Consider the following 23,050-nt stretch of genomic DNA (forward strand, 5'->3'; position numbering starts at 1 on the left):
CTCCGCTTGTCTGCGGCGTGACCTTGGGCAAGGCGCTTCACCCCTCCGTGCCTCAGTCGGCTCATCTGGAAAATGGGGATGAAGACTGTGAGCCCCACCTGGGATGACCCGATGACCCTGTATCTACCCCAGTGCTTAGAACGGTGCTGGGCACAGAGTACGCGCTTTACCTACCATGATTTTTTTCATTCCGTTGTATTATTATTGTTACTGTGGCATGTATTGCAGAGAAGCAGCGTGGCTCGGTGGAAAGAGCACTGGCTGGAGAGTCAGAGGTCTTGGGTTCGAATCCCAGCTCTGGCCCCTGTCAGCTGGGTGACTGTGAGCGAGTCACTTCACTTCTCTGGGCCTCGGTTCCCTCATCTGGAAAATGGGGATGAAGGCTGTGAGCCCCACGGCGGACAACCTGTTGACCCCGTACCTCCCCCAGCGCTTAGAATAGTGCTCGGCACAGAGTAAGCGATTAACAAATACCATCGTCATTATTATTATTACTTGTTAAGCGCTTACTGTGTACCAAGCACAGTTCAGAGCGCTGGGGTAGATACAAGTTAATAATAATAATAATAATAATAATAATGTTGGTATCTGGTAAGCGCTTACTATGTGCAGAGCACCGTTCTAAGCGCTGGGGTAGACACAGGGGAATCGGGTCGTCCCACGTGGGGCTCACGGTCTCCGTCCCCATTTTACAGACGAGGGAACTGAGGCCCAGAGAAGTGAAGTGACTCGCCCACGGTCCCCCGGCCGACGAGCGGCGGAGCTGGGATTCGAACTCATGAGCCCTGACTCCAAAGCCCGTGCTCTTTCCGCTGCGCCACGCTGCTTCTCGGGGTTAATCGGGGTGGACCCAGTCCCTGCCCCACGTGGGGCTCACACTCTCCATCCCCATTTTGCAGAGGAGGCAACTGAGGCCCGGGGAAGGGAAGGGAAGGGACTTGCCCGAGGTCACAGAGCAGACAAGTGGCGGAGCCGGGATTAGAACCCACGACCTTCTGACTCCCAGGCCCGCTTCCATCCGCTCCACCGTGCCGCTCATTCGTCATTCACATTTACTGAGTGCTGACTGTGTGCCGAGTACTAAACTAAGGGCTGGGGAGAGTACAATAAGACCAAAAAAAAATATGGTCTGTGTTCAGCGCTTACTATGTGCCAGGCCCTGTACTAAGCACTTAGTACTAAGCACTACACCCTCGGAGAAGCGGCCTGGCTCAGTGGCAAGAGCCCGGGCTTGGGAGTCAGGGGTCACGGGTTCAGATCCCAGCTCCGCCACTTGTCAGCTGCGGGACCGTGGGCGGGTCACTTCGCTTCTCTGGGCCTCGGTGACCTCATCTGGAAAAGGGGGATGAAGACCGGGAGCCTCCCGTGGGCCCACCCGATGACCCTGTGGCTCCCCCGGCGCTTAGAACGGTGCTCGGCACCGAGGAAGCGCTTAACAGATACCAACGTCATCATCGCTTGGGTGGATACCAGGAAACCAGATTGGACCCAGTCCCCGTCCCCCGTGGGGCTCCCGGTCTCCATCCCCATTTTCCAGATGAGGTCACTGAGGCCCGGAGAAGTGAAGCGACTTGCCCGAGTTCCCACAGCAGCCAAGTGCAGCGTGGCTCAGTGGAAAGAGCCCGGGCTTGGGAGTCAGAGGTCATGAGTTCGAATCCCAGATCTGCCGCTTGTCAGCCGGGTGACTGTGGGCGAGTCACTTCGCTTCTCTGGGCCTCAGCTCCCTCATCCGTACAATGGGGATGAAGACCGTGAGCCCCACGTGGGACATCCTCATGACCCTGTGTCCCCCCCGGCGCTTAGAGCAGTTCCCGGCACATAGTAGGCACTTAACAAATACCAGCATCATTATTATTAAGTGGCGGAGCCGGGATTGGAACCCAGGACCTCCCGAGTCCCAGGCCCGGCCTCTAACCATTAGGCCGTGCTGCTTCTCGCAGACCCATTCCCTTTCATTCAATAGTATTTATCGAGCGCTTACGATGCGCAGAGCGCTGGACTGAGCGCTTGGAAGGAAGGAGTCGGCAACAGATAGAGACAGACGGTCCCTGCCGTTCGACGGGCTCACGGTCTAATTCCCTGCCCGCAGCCAGTCAATCCGTTGTATTTACCGAGCACTCGCTGTGTGCAGAGCATCCGTTCGATCGTATGGAGCGCCTACTGCGTGCAGAGCGCTGTACTAAGCGCTTGGGAAAGCACGATACAGCAACAGAGAGAGACGATCCCTGCCCACACTGAACAATCCCACTTCCCCCCTTCAAAGCCCTCCCCTCCTCCGGGAGGCCTTCCCGGATTGGGCCCCCCTTTCCCTCCGCTCCTCCTCCCCGTCGCCCCGACTCCCTCCCTCCGCTCTTCCCCTCCCCACGGCGCTGTGCTCATTTGTAGATATTATTTATTACCCGATTTATTTCTAGTAATGCCTCTTGTTTCGATGTGTTTATCTCTCTAATTCTATTTACATCGACGGTATCGAGGCCCGTCTCCTTGGTTTGCCGTCCCTCTCCCCCTCCTTCTAGACCGTGAGCGGGGATGGTCTCTCTCCGTCGCCGGATCGTCCTCTCCCCAGCGCTTCGTCCAGTGCTCTGCACCCAGTCAGCGCTCGATAAATACGACCGAATGAGGGAATGAGCTCCCGGTCTCGAAGGGACTGAACTAGACGCTTGGGAGAGTAGACTGTAGCAATAAAGAGACGCGATCCTCATGATGATAATAGTGTTGGTATCCGTTAAGCGCCTACTATGGGCCGAGCACCGTTCTAAGCGCTGGGGGGGACAGCGGGGGAATCAGGTCGTCCCCCGTGGGGCTCCCGGTCTTCATCCCCATTTTACAGATGAGGGAACCGAGGCACAGAGAAGCGAAGTGACCCGCCCACGGTCCCACAGCCGACAGGTGGCCGAGCCGGGATTCGAACCCATGACCTCCGACTCCAAAGCCCGGGCTCTTGCCACCGAGCCCCGCCGCTTCTCTGCCCGCCACGAGCTCACGGTCTAGAGGGAGCTTAGGGGAGAGAACGTTCGGAGAACTCAGACAACCAATAAATAGCATTTTATTGAGGAGCAGCGTGGTTTAGTGGAAAAAGCCCGGGCCTGGGAGTCAGAAAGTCCTGGGTTCTAATCCCGGCTCCGCCACTCGTCCGCTGGGTGACCGCGGGCGAGGCGCTTCGCTTCCTCCGGGCCTCGGTTCCCTCATCTCTAAAATGGGGATGGGGACCGTGAGCCCCACGTGGGACGGGGACTGGGGCCTAGGCGATTTGCTTGGACAACCCCAGCGTCTCTTTATTAATAATGTTGGTATTTATTAAGCGCTTACTATGTGCCAAGCGCTGTTCTAAGCGCTGGGGTAGACACAGGGGAATCAGGTTGTCCCACGTGGGGCTCACGGTCTTCATCCCCATTTTACAGATGAGGGAACTGAGGCACCGAGAAGTTAAGTGACTTGCCCAAAGTCATACAGCTGACAAGTGGCAGAGCCGGGGTTCGAACCCATGACCTCTGACTCCAAAGCCCCGGCTCTTTCCAGTGAGCCACGCTCTTTATTGCTACAGTCTACTCTCCCAAGCGTCTAGTTCAGTCCCTTCGAGACCGGGAGCTCATTCCCTCATTCGGTCGTATTTGTCGAGCGCTTATTGGGTGCAGAGCACTGGACTAAGCATCTTGGAGAGCACCGTGCAGCGGAATTAATAGACACGTTCCCTGCCCTCGACAGGCTTAAGTCTATTAGTCCCCTAAAAATAATAGTAGTGATTATGGGTAATAATAATAATAATAGAAAAGCAGCGTGGCTCAGTGGAAAGAGCCCGGGCTTGGGAGTCAGAGGTCATGGGTTCTAATCCCGGCTCCGCCGCTTGTCAGCCGGGTGACCGTGGGCGAGTCACTTCGCTTCTCTGGGCCTCAGTTCCCTCATCTGTAAAATGGAGATGAAGACTGTGAGCCTCACGTGGGACAGTCTGGTGACCCTGTATCTCCCCCAGCGCTTGGAACAGTGCTCGGCACCTAGTAAGCGCGTAACAAATACAAATACCAACATTATTAATGGTTCTTGTTAAGCGCTTCCAACGTGGCAGGCTCTGTCCTAAGCGCTGGGGTGGGTCCAAGCAGTTCGAGTTCGACACAGATCCTGCCCCACTTGGGGCTCACGGTCTCCATCCCTATTTTACAGAGGAGGCAACTGAGGCCCAGAGAAGTGAAGTGACTTGCCCAAGGTCACACAGCAGATGAGTGGTGGAGTTGGGATTAATAATAATAATAATAATAATAATAATAATAATAATGAAAGGTTGGTCTTTGTTAAGCGCTTCCTACCTGCCGAGCGCTGTTCTAAGCGCTGGGGGAGATACAAGGTGTTCAGGTCGTCCCACATAGGGCTTACAGTCTTCATCCCCATTTTACAGAGGAGGGAACTGGGGCCCAGAGAAGTGAAGTGACTTGCCCAAGGTCACACAGCAGATGAGTGGTGGAGCTGGGATTAATAATAATAATAATAATAATAAAAATAATGATGGTCTTTAAGTGCTTAGTATGTGCTGTGTGCTGTTCTAAGCGCTGGGGGAGATACAGGTAATCGGGTTGTCCCACGTGAGGCTCCCAGTCTTCATCCCCATTTTACAGATGAGGGAACTGAGGCCCAGAGAAGGGAAGTAAGTGACTGGCCCAAGGTCACACGGCTGACAAGGGGCGGAGCCGGGATTACTAGAGTACTGGAAAAAAATCGTCTGGCGTGAAGTAAATCAGCGTGTCTTAGTGACCAGAGCCCGGGCCTGGGAGCCGGCGGAGGACTTGGGTTCTAATCCCGCCTCCGCCACTCGTCCCCTGTGTGACCTCGGGCAAGTCGCTTGGCTTCTCCGCCGGCCCGTTTCGGAGATAGTGATATTTGTTAAGCGCTTTCGATGTTCCAAGCGCCGTTCTACCTTCCAGCCAAAGGGCGCCAGGCGGGGCCAGACCGTGAGCTCGGCGCGGGCAGAGAATGTGGCCGTTCATTGGCGTCGCCTGCTTGCCCGAGCGCTTAGCCCAGTGCTCTGCACCCGGTAGGCGCCCAGTAAATACGATCGACTGAATGGTTCGAATCGGATGTGTTGCAGACCTCAGCTGGCTCACCAAGGTGCAGGTGAACGGTTCGGCGGTCGCCCGGAGAGCCGAGCAGATTCAGGCCCGGAGAGCTCTGAAGAAGGACTGCCAGGTAATAAAATAATGATAATGATAATATTTTTAAGTGCTTACTATGTGCCAAGCAACGTTCTAAGCGCTGGGCCTTCTAAGGTACCGGGGAGACCCCCCCCCCAACCTCCATCCCCCCCATTTTCCTCCACTCCCTCTCCTCTCCGAGGTGGTGATTTGGAATTTCCCTCGGGATGCGTCGAAATGGAAAAGATTGGGAGTCAGAGGAAGTGGGTTCGAATCCCGGCTCCGCCATCTTGTCTGCTGTGTGACCTTGGGCAGGTCGCCTGACTTCTCTGGGCCTCAGCGACCTCGTCTGGAAAATGGGGATGAATAATGATAATAATGATGTTGGTATTTGTTCAGCGCTTCCTCTGCGCAGAGCGCTGTTCTAAGCGCTGGGGGAGATCCAGGGTCATCAGGTTGTCCCACGTGGGGCTCACGGTCCTAATCCCCATTTTACGGATGAGGTAACCGAGGCCCCGCGTGGGGCGGCCTCGTGAGCTCGCGTCTACCCCAGCGCTTGGAACGGCGCTCGGCACATGGTAAGCGCTTAACAAATCCCATGATCGTTTATTATTGTCACTACAAGTGAATCGGGTTGGTCGCGGCCCCCGTCCCACATGGGGCTCACCGTCTCCATCCCCGTTTTCCAGCGGAGGGAACTGAGGCCCAGAGAGGTGAAGTGACTTGTCCAAGGTCACCGTGTCAACCGGTGGCAGAGCTGGGATGGAAGGCCAAGTCTAATGGCTCCCAAGTCCTCGTTTCTCTAAGATACACTCTGGCCCGGAAGGCCCTCCCGCCTCCGATCCCCCAGACGGTTCCTCTCCCCCCATTCAAAGCCTTATTGAGCGCCCACCTCCTCCGGGAGGCCTTCCCCGACCGCGCCCCCCTCTCCCCATCTCCCCCTCCCTCCCGCGTCGCCCCGACTCGCTCCCTTTCTTCCTCCCCCCTCCCGGCCCCGCGCCGCTTAGGTCCACATCTCTCATTTTATTTATTTCTATTCACGTCCGTCTCCCCCTCTAGACTGTCAGCTCGTCGTGGGCGGGGGGTGCGTCCGTTTATTCTCCTGCTGTCCTCTCCCAACTGCGTAGTACAGTTCTCTAATAATAACGTTGGTATCCGTTAAGCGCTTACTACGCGCCGAGCACCGTTCTAAGCGCTGGGGGGAGATGCAGGGTCATCAGGTGGTCCCACGTGAGGCTCACCGTCTCCCTCCCCATTTTCCAGATGAGGGAACTGAGGCCCGGAGAAGCGAGGGGACTCGCCCACAGTCACCCAGCTGACACGTGGCGGAGCCGGGATTTGAACCCGCGACCCCTGACTCCCAAGCCCGGGTTCTTTCCACCGAGCCACGCTGCTTCCGAGAACGGTGCTTGGCACGTAGTAAGCGCTTAGCAAATATCGTTGTTATTCTAGAAAAATGGTCAGTAACAGCAGCTTATAGTTGCCATTATCTCTCTCACGAGTACGGCGTTTTACGGGTTTTTGGTTTGGTTTTTTTTTTTTTTTTCCATTTTTTCCGGGCTGTGTCTCGCGAGCGAAGGCGGCCTGGCTCCTGCGAGCCGTGACCTTCATCGACCTCACCACCCTGTCCGGCGATGACACCCCCTCAAACGTGCAGCGGCTGTGTTACAAGGCCAAACACCCCATCCCAGAAGACCTCCTCGAGGCCCTGAATCTGCACGATAAAGGTAAGACCGCCATTGTGGACACTCAATACATCCCTCCCTCCCTCCCTCCCATCCTTCTGTGCTTACTATATGCAAAGCACCATATTAAGCTCTTGGGTGAGTACATTCCCTGCCCACAGCGAGCTCACAGTCTGGGGGGGAGACGGACATTAATAGAAATAAGTAAATAAAATAAATTTATTAATTGCAGATCTATACAGATATCTTCCCTCTTCCTTCCCTCTTCCCCTTCCCCCTTCCCTTCCCCCTTCCCTTCCCTTCCCTTCCCTTCCCTTCCCCTCCCCTTCTTCCTTTCCCTCTTCCTTCCCCCTTCCGTTCCCCCTTCCCCTTCCCTTCCCCTTTCCCCCTTCCCCCTTCCCCCTTCCCCTTCCCCCCTTCCCCTTCCCCCTTCCCTTCCCCTTCCCTCCCCTTCCCTTCCCCTTCCCTTCCCCTTCCCTTCCCCTTCCCTTCCCCCTTCCCCTTTCCCCTTTCCCCTTTCCCCTTCCCCCTTCCCCCTTCCCCCCTTCCCCCTTCCCCCTTCCCCCCTTCCCCCTTCCCCCTTCCCTCCTCTTGCCCATTCCCTCCTCCTCCCCTTCCCTTCCCTCTCTCCCCCTTCCCTTCTCTCCCCCTTCTCTCCCCCTTCCCCTCCCCCCTCCCCCTTCTCTTCCCCCCTTCCCTTCCCTCTTCCCTTCCCCCTTCCCCCTTCCCCTTCCCCCTTCCCCCCTTCCCCCTTCCCCCTTCCCCCTTCCCCTTCCCCCTTCCCCCTTCCCCCTTCCCCCTTTCCCCTTCCCTCTTCCCCCTTCCCCCCTTCCCCTTCCCTCCTCTTCCCCATTCCCTCCTCTCCCCCTTCACTTCCCTCCCTCACCCTTCCCTTCCTCCCCCCCCTTCCTCTCCCCCTTCCCCTCCCTTCCCCTTCTCCTTCCCCCTTCCCTTCCCTCTTCCCTTCCCCCTTCCCCCTCCCCCCTTCCCCTTTCTCCCCCTTCCCCCTTCCCCCTTCCCCTTCCCCCTTCCCCCTTCCCCTTCCCCCTTCCCCCTTCCCTTCCCCCTTCCCCCTTCCCCCTTCCCCCTTCCCTCTTCCCCCTTCCCCCTTCCCCCTTCCCTCCTCTTCCCATTCCCTCCTCTCCCCCTTCCCTTCCCTCCTCTCCCCCTCCCTTCCTCTCCGCCCTTCCTCCCCCCTTCCCCTCCCCCCTTCCCCTTCTCCTTCCCCTTCCTTCTTTCCATGCTTACCATGTGCAAAGCACTGTACTAAACTCTTGGGAGAGTACAGTATGACATCAAGAACATTCCCTGCCCACAGCGAGCACTCAGTCTAAAGGGGGAGACTGACATTAATAGAAATAAATAGGTAAATAAATAAATTACAGATCTCTACAGATATCTCCCTCCCTCCCTCCCTCCCTTTCTTCCCTTTCTTCCTTCCTTTCTCCCTTCTTTCCTCCCTTTCTTCCTCTTACTACGTGCAGAGCACTGTACTAAGCACTTAGGAAGGTTCTGATCCCGGCTCCGCCGCTCGTCTGCTGGGTGACCTCGGGCAAGTCGCTTCACTTCTCTGGGCCTCGGTTCCCTCATCTCTAAAATGGGGATGGAGACCGTGTGCCCCAAGTGGGACAGGGTCTGTGTCCAACCCCATTTGCTTGGATCCACCCCAGTGCTTAGTACAGTGTCGGGCACGTAGTAAGCGCTTAACAAATACCATAATTAATGTTGATTACAGTAGAAAAATAGACCCATTCCCTGCCCACAACGAGCACAGAGTCTAGAAGGGAAGACAGACATTAATAGAAATAAATTTCAGATATGGACATAAGTACTAGAGAAGCAGCGTGGCTCAGTGGCAAGAGCCCGGGCTTGGGAGTCGGGGGTCATGGGTTCGAATCCCGGCTCTGCCCCTTGTCAGCTGTGCGACTGTGGACGAGTCACTTCACTTCTCTGGGCCTCAGTGACCTCATCTGTAAAATGGGGATTAACTGTGAGCCTCACGTGGGACCACCCGATGACCCTGTATCTACCCCAGGGCTTAGAACAGTGCTCGGCCCATAGTAAGCGCTTAACAAATACCAACATTATTACTGTGGAGTTATAGCCACCTTAATAATAATAATAATAATAATAATAATAACTGTGACATTTGTTAAGCACTTCCTTTGTGCCAGGCCCTGTACTAAGCGCCGGGGTGGATCCAAGCAAATCGGGCCGGACCCAGTCCCCGTCCCCCGTGGGGCTGGCCGTCTCCATCCCCATTTTACAGAGGAGGGAACTGAGGCCCAGAGAAGTGAAGCGACCCGCCCCAGGTCACCCAGCGGACACGTGGCGGAGCCGGGATCAGAACCCACGGCCTTCTGACTCCCAGGCCCGGGTTCTCCCCGTAGTTAGCACGTAGTAAGCACAGTGCAGCAGCGCGGCTCAGTGGAAAGAGCCCGGGCTTGGGAGTCAGAGGTCATGGGTTCAAATCCCGGCTGCTGCGTGACTCTGGGCAAGTCACCTCACTTCTCTGTGCCTCACTGACCTCATCTGGAAAATGGGGATGAAGACTGGGAGCCCCACGGGGGACAACCTGATCACCTTGTATCCTCCCCAGCGCTTACAACAGTGCTCTGCACATAATAAGCTCTTAGTATGCCATCATCATTATTATTACTTAGTGAATACCATTTAAAAATAAAAAAGCAAAATGGAACTGGGGAAAAAAAGTCACTGAAAGTGCATTGCAACTTCGATTGCTTCCTTTTTAACCGCAAAGAAAAAAAGGTAGAATTAAACCTCAAAATGCTACTCCTCTTACCGTATTTGGACCCCAACTGCCCTCTCCTGACCCACAGATCGACCCCCTCAACATCACTGTCTCCACTGAACTGAACTCCCTCGCTCCTCCGGCCTGACACCAGCGCTTAGAACAGTGCTCGGCGTTTAGAACAGTGCTTGGCACATAGTAAGCGCTTAAATGCCATCATTATTATTATTATCGTTATCATCACCACTAAGGCACAACCCCGGATCGCCTCCACGATCCCCTTGCTCCGCTCCTGCAGAACCAAGTGAGAGGAAATCCAGGTATCTCGCTAATAATAATAATAATGTTGGTATTCGTTAAGCGCTTACTCTGTGCCGAGCACCGTTCTAAGCGCTGGGGGAGATACAGGGTCATCGGGTCGTCCCACGTGAGGCTCCCGGTCTTCATCCCCATTTTACAGATGAGGGAACTGAGGCACAGAGAAGCGAAGTGACTTGCCCCCAGTCACACAGCTGACAAGGGCCAGAACCGGGATTCGAACCCATGACCTCTGACTCCCAAGCCCGGGCTCTTTCCACTGAGCCACGCTGCTTCTCTACCCCCAACCTCACAGCACTTTTGTACATAGCTTGGAGGCAGTGTAGTTTAGTGGGTGGCGTCCAGGTCCGGGAGACCAAAGGTCGTGGGTTCTAATCTCGGTTCTACCACATGTCTGCTGTGTGACTTTGGGTAAGTCACTTCCCTTCTCTGGCCCTCAGTTCCCTCATCTGCAAAATGGGGATTAAGAGTGTGAGCCCCATGTGGGACAGGGACTGTGTCCAATCTGATTAATTTGTATCTCCCCCAGTGCTTAGAACAGTGCTTGGCACATAGTAAGCGCTTAACAAATACCAATATTATTTATTATTATCATATCTTTAAATTAGATAGTATAAATTATTTAGATCAATGTCTGTCTCCTCCTCTAGAGTAAGCTCGTTATTAGTGGGGGAAATACCCGGGAATTCTGTTGTATTATACTCTTCCAATTGCTTGGTACAGTGCTCAGCTCGTAGTAAGTGCTCAATAAATGCCAGAGATGGATCGATTCTTTGATCGGCGGTATTTACCGAGCACTTATTACTATGAGGGGGAGGGGGAGGAGAGGAGAAGAGGGGCGCGGTCGGGGAAGGCCTCTGGGAGGAGGTGGGCGCTCAGTAAGGGTTCGAAGGGGGGAAGCGTGAGCGGGCTTTGAGGCGGGAGGGACGGAGGCGGGATGTGGGCCGCGCTCGGCGGTGAGACGGGAGAGGCGGAGGGACAGAGAGAAGGTTGGCACGGGAGGAGCGGAGCGTGCGGGCCGCCGGGGAGGAGGGGGCCGGGGGGTGGGGGGCTTCGAAGGTGATGCTGAGGAGTTTCTGTCTGATGCGGAGGCGGACGGGCAACCCCCGGGGCGTCTCGAGGAGCGGGGAGGCACGGATCGTCGAGCGGGGCGGGCCGAGGGGCCGAGGCCGGGCCGCTGACGCTCGTGTCGTCCCCGCAGGGCTGAGCACGGCGGCCGTCTGCGTCTACCCGGCCCGGGTGCGAGATGCGGTCAAGGCGCTCCAGGCCGCCGGGGCTCACATCCCCGTGGCTTCAGGTAAGGCCTCCGAGGGGGCGGGCGGGACAGCCGGGCGAACGCGGGGCCGGGCGGTGGGAGATGGGCACCGCCTCGTCGGCCGGCGGTCGCTGGGCGCCGGGGGATGGGCACCGGGTTGGGTGCCGGGCGCCGGGCAGGGTGATAGACAGTGGGCACCGGGCGGGCAAGTGGGCGCCGGGCGCAGCGCCGGGCATCGGGCAGGACGCGCCCCCCCCCCCCCCCCCCGGAAACCCCGGGGCTGGGGCAGCCTGGGGCCAGATCCCCTGCTTCCACCACGATCACTTGGAGGGCGGTCACCTGCTGCCTCTGCCGGCGCACTCAATCCGCGCATTGCCGGGGCGATGACCACGACGAGGACGGTGGCGGCGGGATTTATTAAGCACAGACCCTGTGCCGAGCACGCCGCCCTGCACCGTGCTAGGCAGCGCGGAGCCGGTGGGCCAACCGAGGCCGGCCCCTTGCCGCGTTTTCCCCAGAAAACAGAATCCTCTTGCTCGAGGACCTGGGAGGAGGGAGGGCGAGCCGTTCTTTGCCCAAAGGCGCCAGGTCTCGTAATATCGGTATCTGTTACGCGCTTCCTCGGTGCCGAGCACCGTTCCGAGCGCCGGGGGAGATACGGGGTCATCGGGCCGTCCCCCGTGAGGCTCCCGGTCTTCATCCCCATTTGACAGATGAGGTCACTGAGGCACGGAGAAGCGAAATGGCTTGCCCAAGGTCACAAAGCAGACGGAGCCGGGATTAATAATAATGATAATACTAATAATGATGGTATTTGTTAAGCGCTTACTATGTGCCAAGCACTGTTCTAGGCGCTGGGCTGGATACAGGGTCATCAGGTTGTCCCACGTGGGGCTCACGGTCTTCACAGATGGGGTAACTGAGGCCCAGAGAAGTGAAGTGACCTGCCCACCGTCTCACAGCTGATAAAGTGGCGGAGCCGGCATTCGAACCCCTGGCCTCTTACTCCCGAGCCCGGGCTCTTTCCACTGAGCCCCGCTGCTTCTCTAGATTAATAGTAATAATGTTGGTATTTGTTAAACGCTTACTATGTGCAGAGCACTGTTCTAAGCGCTGGGGGAGATATCAGACTGTCCCACGTGGGGCTCACCGTCTTCACCCCCATTTTCCAGATGAGGGAACTGAGGCCCAGAGAAGTGAAGCGACCTGCCCACAGTCACCCGGCTGACAAGGGGCAGAGCCGGGATTCGAACCCAGGTCCTTCTGAGTCCCGGGCCTGTGCTCCTCACAACCGGTTGACTGAGTTCATTTTCCTCAGTGCTCTTTCTAGCAGTTAATATACCGCCTGGCACATAGAAGAACTTAACAGATATCACTGTTATTGTTATTATCATTCAAAGACCTGATTTGGGGGTTTGAATCACACCTCTCCCTCGGAGGACTTCAAGGAGGCAGCGAGGCCAAGCGAGCCCGGGGCTGGGGGGGCCGGGAGACCTGGGTTCTAGCCCCGCTTGTGCCCCTGGACTCGCGCGTGACCTTGGGCGAGTCCCCCGACCTCTCTGGGACGGTCACCATTTCCTCGTCCGGGACGCCGATGTCCGGCGGGCCGGGCTTCTCGGACGGGGTTCGTTCATTCGGTCGTATTTACTGAGCGCTCACCGTGTGCGGAGCGCTGTACTGTACTAGGGAAGCAGCGTGGCTCCATGGGAAGAGGCCGGGCTTGGGAGTCAGAGGTCATGAGTTCGAATCCCGGCTCTGCCCCTCGTCAGCTGTGGGACCGTGGGCGAGTCACTTCACTTCTCTGGGCCTCAGTTCCCTCATCTGGAAAATGGGCATTAACTGTGAGCCTCATGTGGGACGACCCGATCACCCTGTATCTCCCCCAGCGTTTAGAACGGTGCTCGGCCCCTAGTAAGCGCTTAACAGATACCAACATTATTATTATTATTATTATTAATTACTAAGCGCTTGGGAGAGGACAGTAGGAGAATAAACGGTCACATTCCCCGCCCGCAATGAGCTCATAGTTTAGAGCAGGGGAGACCGTCTCAATACAGGTAAATAAAATGACAGACCTGGACGTCAGTGCTGCGGGGATGAAGAAAGGGAGCGAGTCGGGGCGACGCGGAAGGGAGGGGGAGAAGAGCAGAGGAGGGCGCGGTCGGGGAAGGCCTCTCGGAGGAGGTGGGCGCTCAATAAGGCTTGGAAGGGGGGTAGAGGAATCGTCCGTGGGATTGGAGGCGGGTGGGAATTCCGGGCCGGAGGCGGGCCGGGGGCCGGGGGGGGCCGAGCCGGGCGAGCCGGAGGCCCGGGGAGGAGGTCGGCGGGAGAGGAGCGGGGCGTGCGGGCCGCCGGGGAGGAGGACGGAAGGGACCGGAGGGAGGAGGGGACGAAGGGATGGGGGGGCTTTAAAGCCGACGGTGACCGGTTTTTGTCGGATGCGGAGGTGGATGGGCCACCCCTGGAGGATTTTTGAGGAGCGGGGTGACGTGTCCAGAACGTTTTTGTAGAAAAATAGAGCCGTCGGTCGGCGTTTCTCCCTTGGGCAGTGGCCACCGGCTTCCCGGCTGGACAGACCCATCTGAAGACGCGGCTGGAGGAGATCCGAATGGCCGTGGCCGACGGCGCGTCCGAGATCGACGTGGTCATTAACAGGACGCTGGTGCTCACCGGACAGTGGGAAGGTACGCCTCTTAGAAGCAGCGGGGCTCAGTGGCAGGAGCCCGGGCTTGGGAGCCCGAGGTCGTGGGTTCAAATCCCGCCTCCGCCGCTTATCAGCTGTGTGACTTTGGGCAAGTCACTTCACTGGGCCTCAGTTGCCTCATCTGTAAAATGGGGATTAAGGCAGTGAGCCCCACGTGGGACAACCTGATCACCTTGTATCTCCCCCAGTGCCTAGGACAGTGCTTGGCACATGGTAAGCGCTTAAGAAGTACCGTCATTATCATTATTATTATTATTATTATTATTATTATCTTACACGCTCCTGCATTCAGCCTCCCTCCCATCCTCACAGCACATCTATGTACATATGTACATAGATATAGATATGTACACATATGTACATATGTATATATGTGTATATCTATATCTATGTATCTACATATAGATATATAGATATACACACATATATATGTATATCTATATATACATATATCTCTATCTATCTATCTATATACATGTCTATATATATCTATATATATAGATATGTATATATATATATACATACGCATATATGTGTATATCTGTATCTATATATCTATATATAGATATATAGATATAGATAAATAAACAAATGACAGCTATATGTATGTATACATATATATATAGACAGCTATATATATGAGGACAGAGCAGATTGGTTGGGTGTGGGGAGGTCTGAAGGGACAGGGAGTGTTCAGTTGATACATATACATATATATAGCTGTCATTTGTTTATCATTTATTTATATTAATGTCTCTCTCCCCGTCTAGACTGTCAGCTCCTTGTGGGCAGGGAATGTGTCTGTTGTTGTGTTGTACTCTACTAAGCCCTAGAACAGTGCTTTGCACACAGTGATCGCTCAGTAAATACAATTGAATGAATGAATGAGTCCACTCCGGGGTGATTCATTAATAATAATAATAATAATAATAATGATAAGGGTTTTTACTTAGCGCTTACTATTTGCCAAGCACTGTTCTTACTGCAGGGCTAGATACAAGGTATTCAGATTGGACACGGTCCCCGTCCCAAGTAAGTTTTGTGGCAAGAGCCTGGGCTTGGGAGTCAGAGGACGTGGGTTCTAATCCCCCCGCTCCGTGACCTGGGGCAAGCCACTTCCCTTCTCTCTGCCTCAGTGACTTCATCTGTAAAATGGGGGTGAGGACCGTGGGCCCCCCCCCCCCGTGGGACCACCCCGTTACCTTGCATCTACCCCAGCTCTTAGAACAGTGCTTGGCATGTAGTAATCGCTTAACAAATGCCGTCATCAGTCTTCATCCTCATTTTACAAATGAGAGAACTGAGGCCCGGAGAAGTGAGGTGACTCGCCCAAGCTCCCACAGCAGACAAGGGGCAGAGCAGGGATTAGAACCCATGACCTTCTGACCCCCAGGCTCGCACTCTAGCCACTACGCCAGTCTCGTTGTGGGCAGGGAATGTGTCTGTTTACTGTTGTATTTTACTCTCCCAAATGCTTAGTACAGTGCTCCGCACCCAGTAAGCGCTCAATAGATACTATTGAATGCGTGATGAATGAACAGTTGAATTCGTTCATTTATTCATTTGAACGATTGATCGAACTCATTCATTCCATCATATTTTTTGAGCGCTTACTGTGCGCAGAGCACTGTATTAAGCACTCGGGAGAGTACAGAAGAACAACAGAACAGATACAACCCCTGCCCACGACGAGCTTACAGTCTAGAGGGGGAGGCGGACGTTAATAGAAACGAATAAATGACGGAGATGGACATGAGCGGTGCGGGGCCGGGAGGGGGGAAATGAAGAAAGGGAGCGAGTCGGGGCGGCGCAGAAGGGAGCGGGAGAAGAGGAGAGGAGGGCGCGGTCAGGGAAGGCTTCTTGGAGGAGGTGGGCGCTCAGTAGGGTTTCGAAGGGGGCCAGGCCTAGGTGAAGGGCGGGGAGGGAGGAGGACGATCAGGGTGGGACGGAGGGGTGGGTGCTGATGTAGCCGACGGCGTTGGGACATTAAGGGGAAGAGGAGGCGGGCTTTAAGGAGGGCCTTCGGATGTGGGGAGAACTGGGGGGGGGTCTGGGTCACCTCTCTCCCTCTCTGCCCCACCTGATTTCTTTCCCGCCGCCCGCTTTCATTCCCGCAGGCCCTGCGTGTGGTTTCCCGCCTCCTGGCTTTCACTCCCTCGAGCGGCGGTCTCCCGCTGCTTTCACTCCCGTTGCCCGGCTTTCGGTTCCGCTGCCTGACCTCCCCGCCGACGCCGACGGGGCCGGTTTCCCGCTGCCTGACCTTGACTCTCGCTGCTCGACTTTCCTGCCTCCGGGCCTGGTTTCCCGCTGCCGGAATTTCCCTCCAGCAGGCCCGGTTTCCCGCTGCCTGATTTTTACTCCTGCTGCCTGGCTTTCCCCCTCCCAAGAGCCTGGTTTCCCGCTGCCTGACTTTCCCTCCCGCTGCCTGACTTTCCCCGCCTCAGGCTTTCTACCGCCTGACTTTCCCTCCCGCCGCCTGACTTCCCCCCACTCAGGCCCGGTTTCCCCACTCCTGATTTTCCCTCTTGCTGCCCGAGTTTCCCCACCTCATTCATGGTTTCCCGCTGCCTCACTTCCCCTCGCCTCCACAGGTCACTGCCTGACTTTCCCTCCAGCTGCCTGAGTTTCCCCTACTGCTTGACTTTCCCTCCGGCTGTCTGACTTGCCTGTCTCAGGCCTGATTTTCCACTGCCTGCCTTTCCCTCCCGCTGTCTGACTTTCCCCACCTCTGGCCCAGTTTCCCCACTGCTTGACTTTCCCTCCCGCTGCCTGACTTTCCCTCCTGCTGTCTGCCTCAGGCCTGATTTCCCTCTGCCTGATTTTCCTTCTGGCTGCCTGACTTCCCGCCCCTCAGGCCCTGTTTCCCATTGCCTGACTTTCCCTCCCGCTGCCGCCGGACTTTCCCCGCCTCAGGCTTGATTTCCCATTGCCTGATTCCCCCCCCCCCCCCCCCCCGCCCTCCACAGACCTGGTTTCCCCACTGCCTGACTCTCCCTCCCGCCGCCTGACTTTCCCTGCCTCGGGCCTGATCTCCCGCTGCCTGATTTCCCCTCCGGCTGCCTGACTTCCGTCCCCTCAGGCCCCGTTTCCCGCTGCCTGACTTTCCCCGCCTCAGTCCCGGTTTCCCCACTGCCTGACTTTCCCTCCCGCCGTCTGACTTTCCCTGCCTCGGGCCTGATCTCCCGCTGCCTGATTTCCCCTCCGGCTGCCTGCCTTTCCGCCCCTCAGGCCCTATTTCCCGCTGCCTGACTTTCCCTCCCGCTGCCTGACTTTCCCCACCTCAATCCCCGATTCCCCACCGCCTGACTTTCCCTGCCTCGGGCCTGATCTCCCGCTGCCTGATTTCCCCTCCGGCTGCCTGCCTTTCCGCCCCTCAGGCCCTATTTCCCGCTGCCTGACTTTCCCTCCCGCTGCCTGACTTTCCCCACCTCAATCCCCGATTCCCCACCGCCTGACTTTCCCTGCCTCGGGCCTGATCTCCCGCTGCCTGATTTTCCCTCCGCCCGCCTGACCCTCCGCCCCTCGGGCCCTGTTTCCCACTGCCTGACTTTCCCGCCCGCTGCCTGACTTTCCCCTCCTCAGGCCTGGTTTCCCACTGCCTGACCTTCCCTCCCGCCGCCTGACTTTTCCCCGCATAGACCTGATTTCCCGCTGTCTGAATCACCCCCACCCCCGGCACGGGCCTGGTTTCCCGTTGCCTGATTTTTCCCCCCGCTCAGGCCCGCCCGAATCCTCCCCTCCTCGGACCTAGTCTCCCGCCGGCTGCCCGACTTTCACTCCTGGCCTCCCGCCGCCTCCCGCGTCCTCCCTCCCTGGCCCCGGGTCCGTTTTCCCGCCGCCTGACGTCCCCCCTCCCCGGCCGTCTCCCCCCCGCAGCGCTGTACGACGAGATCCGGCAGTTTCGCCAGGCCTGCGGAGACGCCCACCTGAAGACCATCCTGGCCACCGGCGAGCTGGGCTCCCTGACCAACGTGTACCGGGCCAGCGTGGTCGCCATGATGGCAGGTCAGCCCCCCGCCCCGAGGATGGGTTTTGGGGGGGGGGGGGTCCGTCCGGAGGGGTCCCGGCGGCCGCACTGTTTGGGCAGAAGGTGGCAGCCTTGTCAGAGAAACAGGATCCTCCCAGGATCCTCCCGCTTGCCTTGCGTTCATTCACTCCGTCCTATTTATTGAGCGCTTACTCGGCTCCGCGGGCGCCTTCTACTTTCTTCACCCTCCCGCTTCTCTCTGCTGTCATGCCCGAGGCCCCCCGAAGGGCTGCGTCCAATCCCCGAGGCCTCCAGAGTTGGACCGGAGAATGCGATCACGCTAACTGTGGGGTTTGTAAAGCGCTTCCTACGTGCCGGGCGCTGTACTGAGCGCCGGGGTGGATCCCAGCAAATCGGGTCGGGCACAGTCCCTGTCCCACGTGGGGCTCGCCGTCTCAATGCCCGTTTTACGGATGAGGGGACTGAGGCCCAGAGAAGCGACTTGCCCAAGGTCACCCAGCAGACGAGTGGCGGAGGTGGGATTGGAACCCGTGACCTTCTGACTCCCAGGCCCGGGCTCTACCCACTAGGCTCCACCACGTGGGGGTGAGGGGACACCATTCCCCCGGAATCTCCTCCCGGTCCCTTTGAAGTTCCCGGAAAATACTTATTCCTTCATTCGGTTGTATTTCTTGAGTGCTTACCGTGTGCAGAACGCCGTAGAGAAGCAGCGCGGCTCAGTGGAAAGAGCCCGGGCTTCGGAGTCAGAGGTCACGGGTTCGAATCCCGGCTCTGCCACTTGGCAGCTGTGGGACTGTGGGCGAGTCACTTCACTTCTCTGGGCCTCACTTCCCTCATCTGGAAAATGGGGATTAACCGTGAGCCTCCCGTGGGGCGACCCGATGACCCCGTTATCTCCCCCAGCGCTTAGAACAGTGCTCGGCACAGAGTAAGCGCTTAACAAATACCCACATTATTATTACTGACAGCTTGGGAGACAGCGGGGGGGGGGGGGGGGGGAGAAAGGGAGCGAGTCGGGGCGACGCGGAAGGGAGGGGGAGAAGAGGAGAGGAGGGCGCGGTCGGGGAAGGCCTCTCGGAGGAGGTGGGCGCTCAATAAGGCTTTGAAGCGGGGGAGACGAATCGCCTGTGGGATTGGAGGCGGGAGGGCCTTCCGGGCCGGAGGCGGGCCGGGGGCCGGGGGTCGGCGGTGAGATGGTTGAGATACGTTACCCTCCAATTCAAGGAAAGCAGCATGGCCTAGCGGAAAGAGCCCGGGCTTGGGAGCCAGAGGTCATGGGTTCGAATCCCGGATCCGCCGCTTCCCAGCTGTGTGACTTTGGGCAAGTCACTTCACTTCTCTGTTCTAAGCACTGGGGGAGATACAGGGGAGTGAGGTTGTCCCACGTGAGGCTCACAGTTAATCTCCATTTTACAGATGAGGTCACTGAGGCCCCGAGAAGCGAAGCGACTCGCCCACAGTCACACAGCTGACAAGGGGCAGAGCTGGGAGTCTCTGGGAATCTTGGAGTCAGAGGTCATGAGTTCAACTCCCAGCTCTGCCCCTTGTCAGCTGTGTGACTGTGGGCAAGTCGCTTCACTTCTCTGTGCCTCAGTGACCTCATCTGTAAAATGGGGAATAAGACCGTGAGCCCCACGTGGGACAACCTGATTCCCCTGTGTCTACCCCAGCGCTTAGAACAGTGCTCTGCACAGAGTAAGCGCTTAACAAATACCAACATTTTTTTTTTTTCTCTGGGCCTCACTTCCCTCATCTGTAAAATGGGGATGCAAACTGGGAGCCCCACGTGGGACAATCTGATCACCTTGTATCCCCCAGTGCTTAGAGAAGCAGCGTGGCTCAGTGGAAGGAGCCCGGGCTTCGGAGTCAGAGGTCATGGGTTCGACTCCCGGCTCTGCCCCTTGTCAGCTGGGTGACTGTGGGCGAGTCGCTTCGCTTCTCGGGGCCTCCGTGACCTCATCTGTAAAATGGAGATTAACCATGAGCCTCACGTGGGACAACCCGATTCCCCTGTATCTCCCCCAGCGCTTAGAACAGTGCTCGGCACATAGTAAGCGCTTAACAGGTACCAACATTATTATTATTAATATCTCCTGGGCGCCTAATTCACTCATTCAATCGTATTTATTGAGATCTTACTATGTGCAGAGCACTGTACTGAGCGAGAGTCCACTGTAACGACACATTCCTGCTCCCAACGAGCCTAGAGGGGGAGACAGACATTAATATAAATAAATAGATAAATAGGTAAACGACAGCTATCTACGGATTAGACCGTAAGCCCGTCGATTAGACCGTGAGCCCGTCAAAGGGCAGGGACTGTCTCTATCTGTTAGCGATTTGTCCATTCCAAGCGCTCAGTACAGTGCTCTGCACATACTAAGCGCTCAATAAATACCACTGAATGAATGAATGAACTATCCATCTGCGCTGTGGGGATGGGAGGGAGGGTGAATGGAGAAGCGAGTGAGAGCGGGAGGAGAGAAGAGGCGGGCGCAGTCAGGGAAGGCTTCGTGGAGGAGATGGGCCTGCAGTAGAGAAGCAGCGCGGCTCAGCGGACAGAGCCCGGGCTTGGGAGTCGGAGGTCGTGGGTTCTAATCCTGGCTCCGCCACTTATCAGCTCTGTGACTCTGGGCAAGTCACTTCCCTTCTCTGTGCCTCAGTTCCCTCATCTGTCAAATGGGGTTTAAAAGTGTGAACCCCACGTGGAACAACCTGATGACCTCGTATCTCCCCCAGCGCTTAGAACAGTGCTCGGCACATAGTAAGCGCTTAACAAATGCCATTATTATTATTCTTATTTTTAGACAAGGCCCCAGAGAATCGGGGGAAATTGAAGATTCTAGCCCCCTGCCTCTCCCCCCTCGCACTAACACGCTACCTCGGGTCATGCGTTAACTGTGGGCGGACTGCTTTGATGTCGACCTTCTAGTGAATAATTAAAACGCCCCTGTTTATTTTTTAATAAACAGACCAAAATATCCGAACGGCCACAGCGGTTGTAATGGGACCCGGAGCCGCCACCGAGCCGATGTTATACCTTTCTTCCGGAGATTTCCGGCAAAAATAAGCGACGCAATTAGACTCCAGATGTCCCCTACCCCGCCGGTCCTCACCATTAGGAGTCGATTTCTGTTTGTCGAATGGCGCGATTTCGGTCTCCCGGTTCTTCGGCGATGGGATTTTAACGACGGGCGAATAGAGTGGATGAAGTCGTTCCTCGTTGTTTTTCCTGTTTAATTGTGGCGATGCTTTATTTCCACCGCATCCCGCCTTGACGTTAAAACTCCCCGCAGAGGTGTTCGTCGGAGGTGACTGAAGACGAGACTTTTATTTATATATATATATATATATATATATATATATATATATATATATATATATATATGTAGTTTTTGCTAAGCACTTACTATCTGTCAAACACTGTACTAAGCGCTAAGGTAGGTACAGATTAATGAGGTCAGACGCAGTCCCTGTCCCGCATGGGGCTCCCGGTCCGAGCAGGTCGGAGAACGGATATCACCATTTTACGGGTGAGGCAACTGAGGCGCAGAGAAGTGAACTGATCTGCCCAAGGTCACGCAGCAAGCAGTAGGCAGAGCCGAGATCAGAACCCGGGACAGGCTGTCAGTTATATTTACTGAGCATTTTCTGTGGGCAGAGCGCTGTAGTCAGCGCTTGGGAGGGGACAGTTGAACATTATGACGGACACGTCCCCCCGTCCGCAACGAGCTTAAGGTCCGTAGGGTAGAGTGTACTACAGAGCCGAACCCTGTACTGAGCGCTTGGGAGAGGACGGTAGAACGGTATATCAGATACATTCCCTGCCTTCAGCGAGCTGAATCATAATGACGTCGATGGTGTTTGTTAAGCGCTTACTATGTGCCGAGCACCGTTCTAAGCGCTGTAATAGATACAAGGGTCATAGGGTGTCCTGCGTCGGGCTCCTAGTCTTCATCCCCATTTTCCAGATGAGGTCGCCGAGGCCCAGAGAAGCGAAGCGGCCGGCCCAAAGTACACAGCAGACAGGTGGCGGAGCCGGGATTAGAACCCGGGTCCTCCGACTCCCGAGCCCGGGCCCTTGCCGCTGAGTCACGCTGCTTTGTAAGCGACCACAGCGCTTAAAACAGTGCTTGGCACCTAAGTGAGCACTTAACAAGTACCATAATTATTATTATTAATGTTGAATGTTAATGTTGGTATTTGTTAAGCGCTTACTATGTGCCGAGCACTGTTCTAAGCGCTGGGGTAGACATAGGGGAATCAGGTCGTCCCATGTGGGGCTCACAGTCTTAATCCCCATTTTACAGATGAGGTAACTGAGGCACAGAGAAGTTACATGACTTGCCCACAGTCACACAGCTGACAAGTGGCAGAGCTGGGATTAATGAGCTCTTAGTACAGTCCACTGCACACGATAAGCGCTCAATAAGTACGATGCAATGAATGAATGAACACTCTGCACCTCCCCTCCTTCCCCTATCGCTACATAGTGGAGCCTGGGAGTCAGGAGGATCCGGGTTCTAATCCCGACCCCCACCACCTGTCTACGGCGTGACCTCGGGCCAGTCGCTTCACCTTTCTGGGCCTCATCTGGAAAATGGGGACAGTGAGCCCCACGCGGGACAGAGACCGCGTCCAACACGATTCGCTGGCGTCCACCCCAGCGCTCAGTACAGTGCCTGGCACGTAGTGAGCACTCATCATCAGTATTATCGCTACTTGAGCACTTGGCTCGCGGCACCTTTGCTCTCGGCACCCTTGACTCTCCCGCTGCCCTCAGTGCTCCCGGCATTCATCCAGTCAAGTGTATTTATTGAGCGCTCACTGTGTTGGGAGCACTGTAGTAAGCCCTTGGGGGAGGACGGTGCGACAGTAAACAGACACATTCCCTGCCCACGACGGGTTTACGGTCTACAGCGGGAGAAAGACATGACTAGAAATCAAAAAATGACAGATATGGACGTAAGCGGTGCGGGGCCGGGAGGGGGGGATGATAATGTTGGTATTCGTTGAGCGCTTACTACGTGCAGAGCACCGTTCTAAGCGCCGGGGTATACCAGGTAATCGGGTTGTCCCACATGAGGCTCGCAATCTTCATCCCCGTTTTCCAGATGAGGTCACCGAGGCCCAGAGAAGTGAAGTGACTCGCCCACAGCCACACAGCTGACAGGTGGCAGAGCCGGGATTCGAACCCATGACCTCTGGCTCCCAAGCCCGGGCTCTTT

The 23,050-nt window shown here is 56.3% G+C and overlaps 1 protein-coding gene across 2 annotated transcripts in view; it reads left to right on the forward strand.

Moving 5' to 3' along the window:
* Positions 1 to 23,050, forward strand: part of DERA (deoxyribose-phosphate aldolase) — a 49,553-nt gene that overhangs the window by 10,961 nt on the left and 15,542 nt on the right. For both annotated transcript variants that reach the window (XM_029058540.2, XM_029058541.2), the window contains exons 2-6: positions 5,078 to 5,175; positions 6,700 to 6,847; positions 11,077 to 11,172; positions 13,680 to 13,814; positions 17,711 to 17,839. In XM_029058540.2, coding sequence (XP_028914373.1) covers positions 5,078 to 5,175; positions 6,700 to 6,847; positions 11,077 to 11,172; positions 13,680 to 13,814; positions 17,711 to 17,839 — 606 coding nt within the window. The remainder of the gene's footprint in view (positions 1 to 5,077; positions 5,176 to 6,699; positions 6,848 to 11,076; positions 11,173 to 13,679; positions 13,815 to 17,710; positions 17,840 to 23,050) is intronic.

This window comes from Ornithorhynchus anatinus, chromosome 2, assembly GCF_004115215.2.
Source record: "Ornithorhynchus anatinus isolate Pmale09 chromosome 2, mOrnAna1.pri.v4, whole genome shotgun sequence".
Lineage (NCBI taxonomy): Eukaryota > Metazoa > Chordata > Mammalia > Monotremata > Ornithorhynchidae > Ornithorhynchus > Ornithorhynchus anatinus.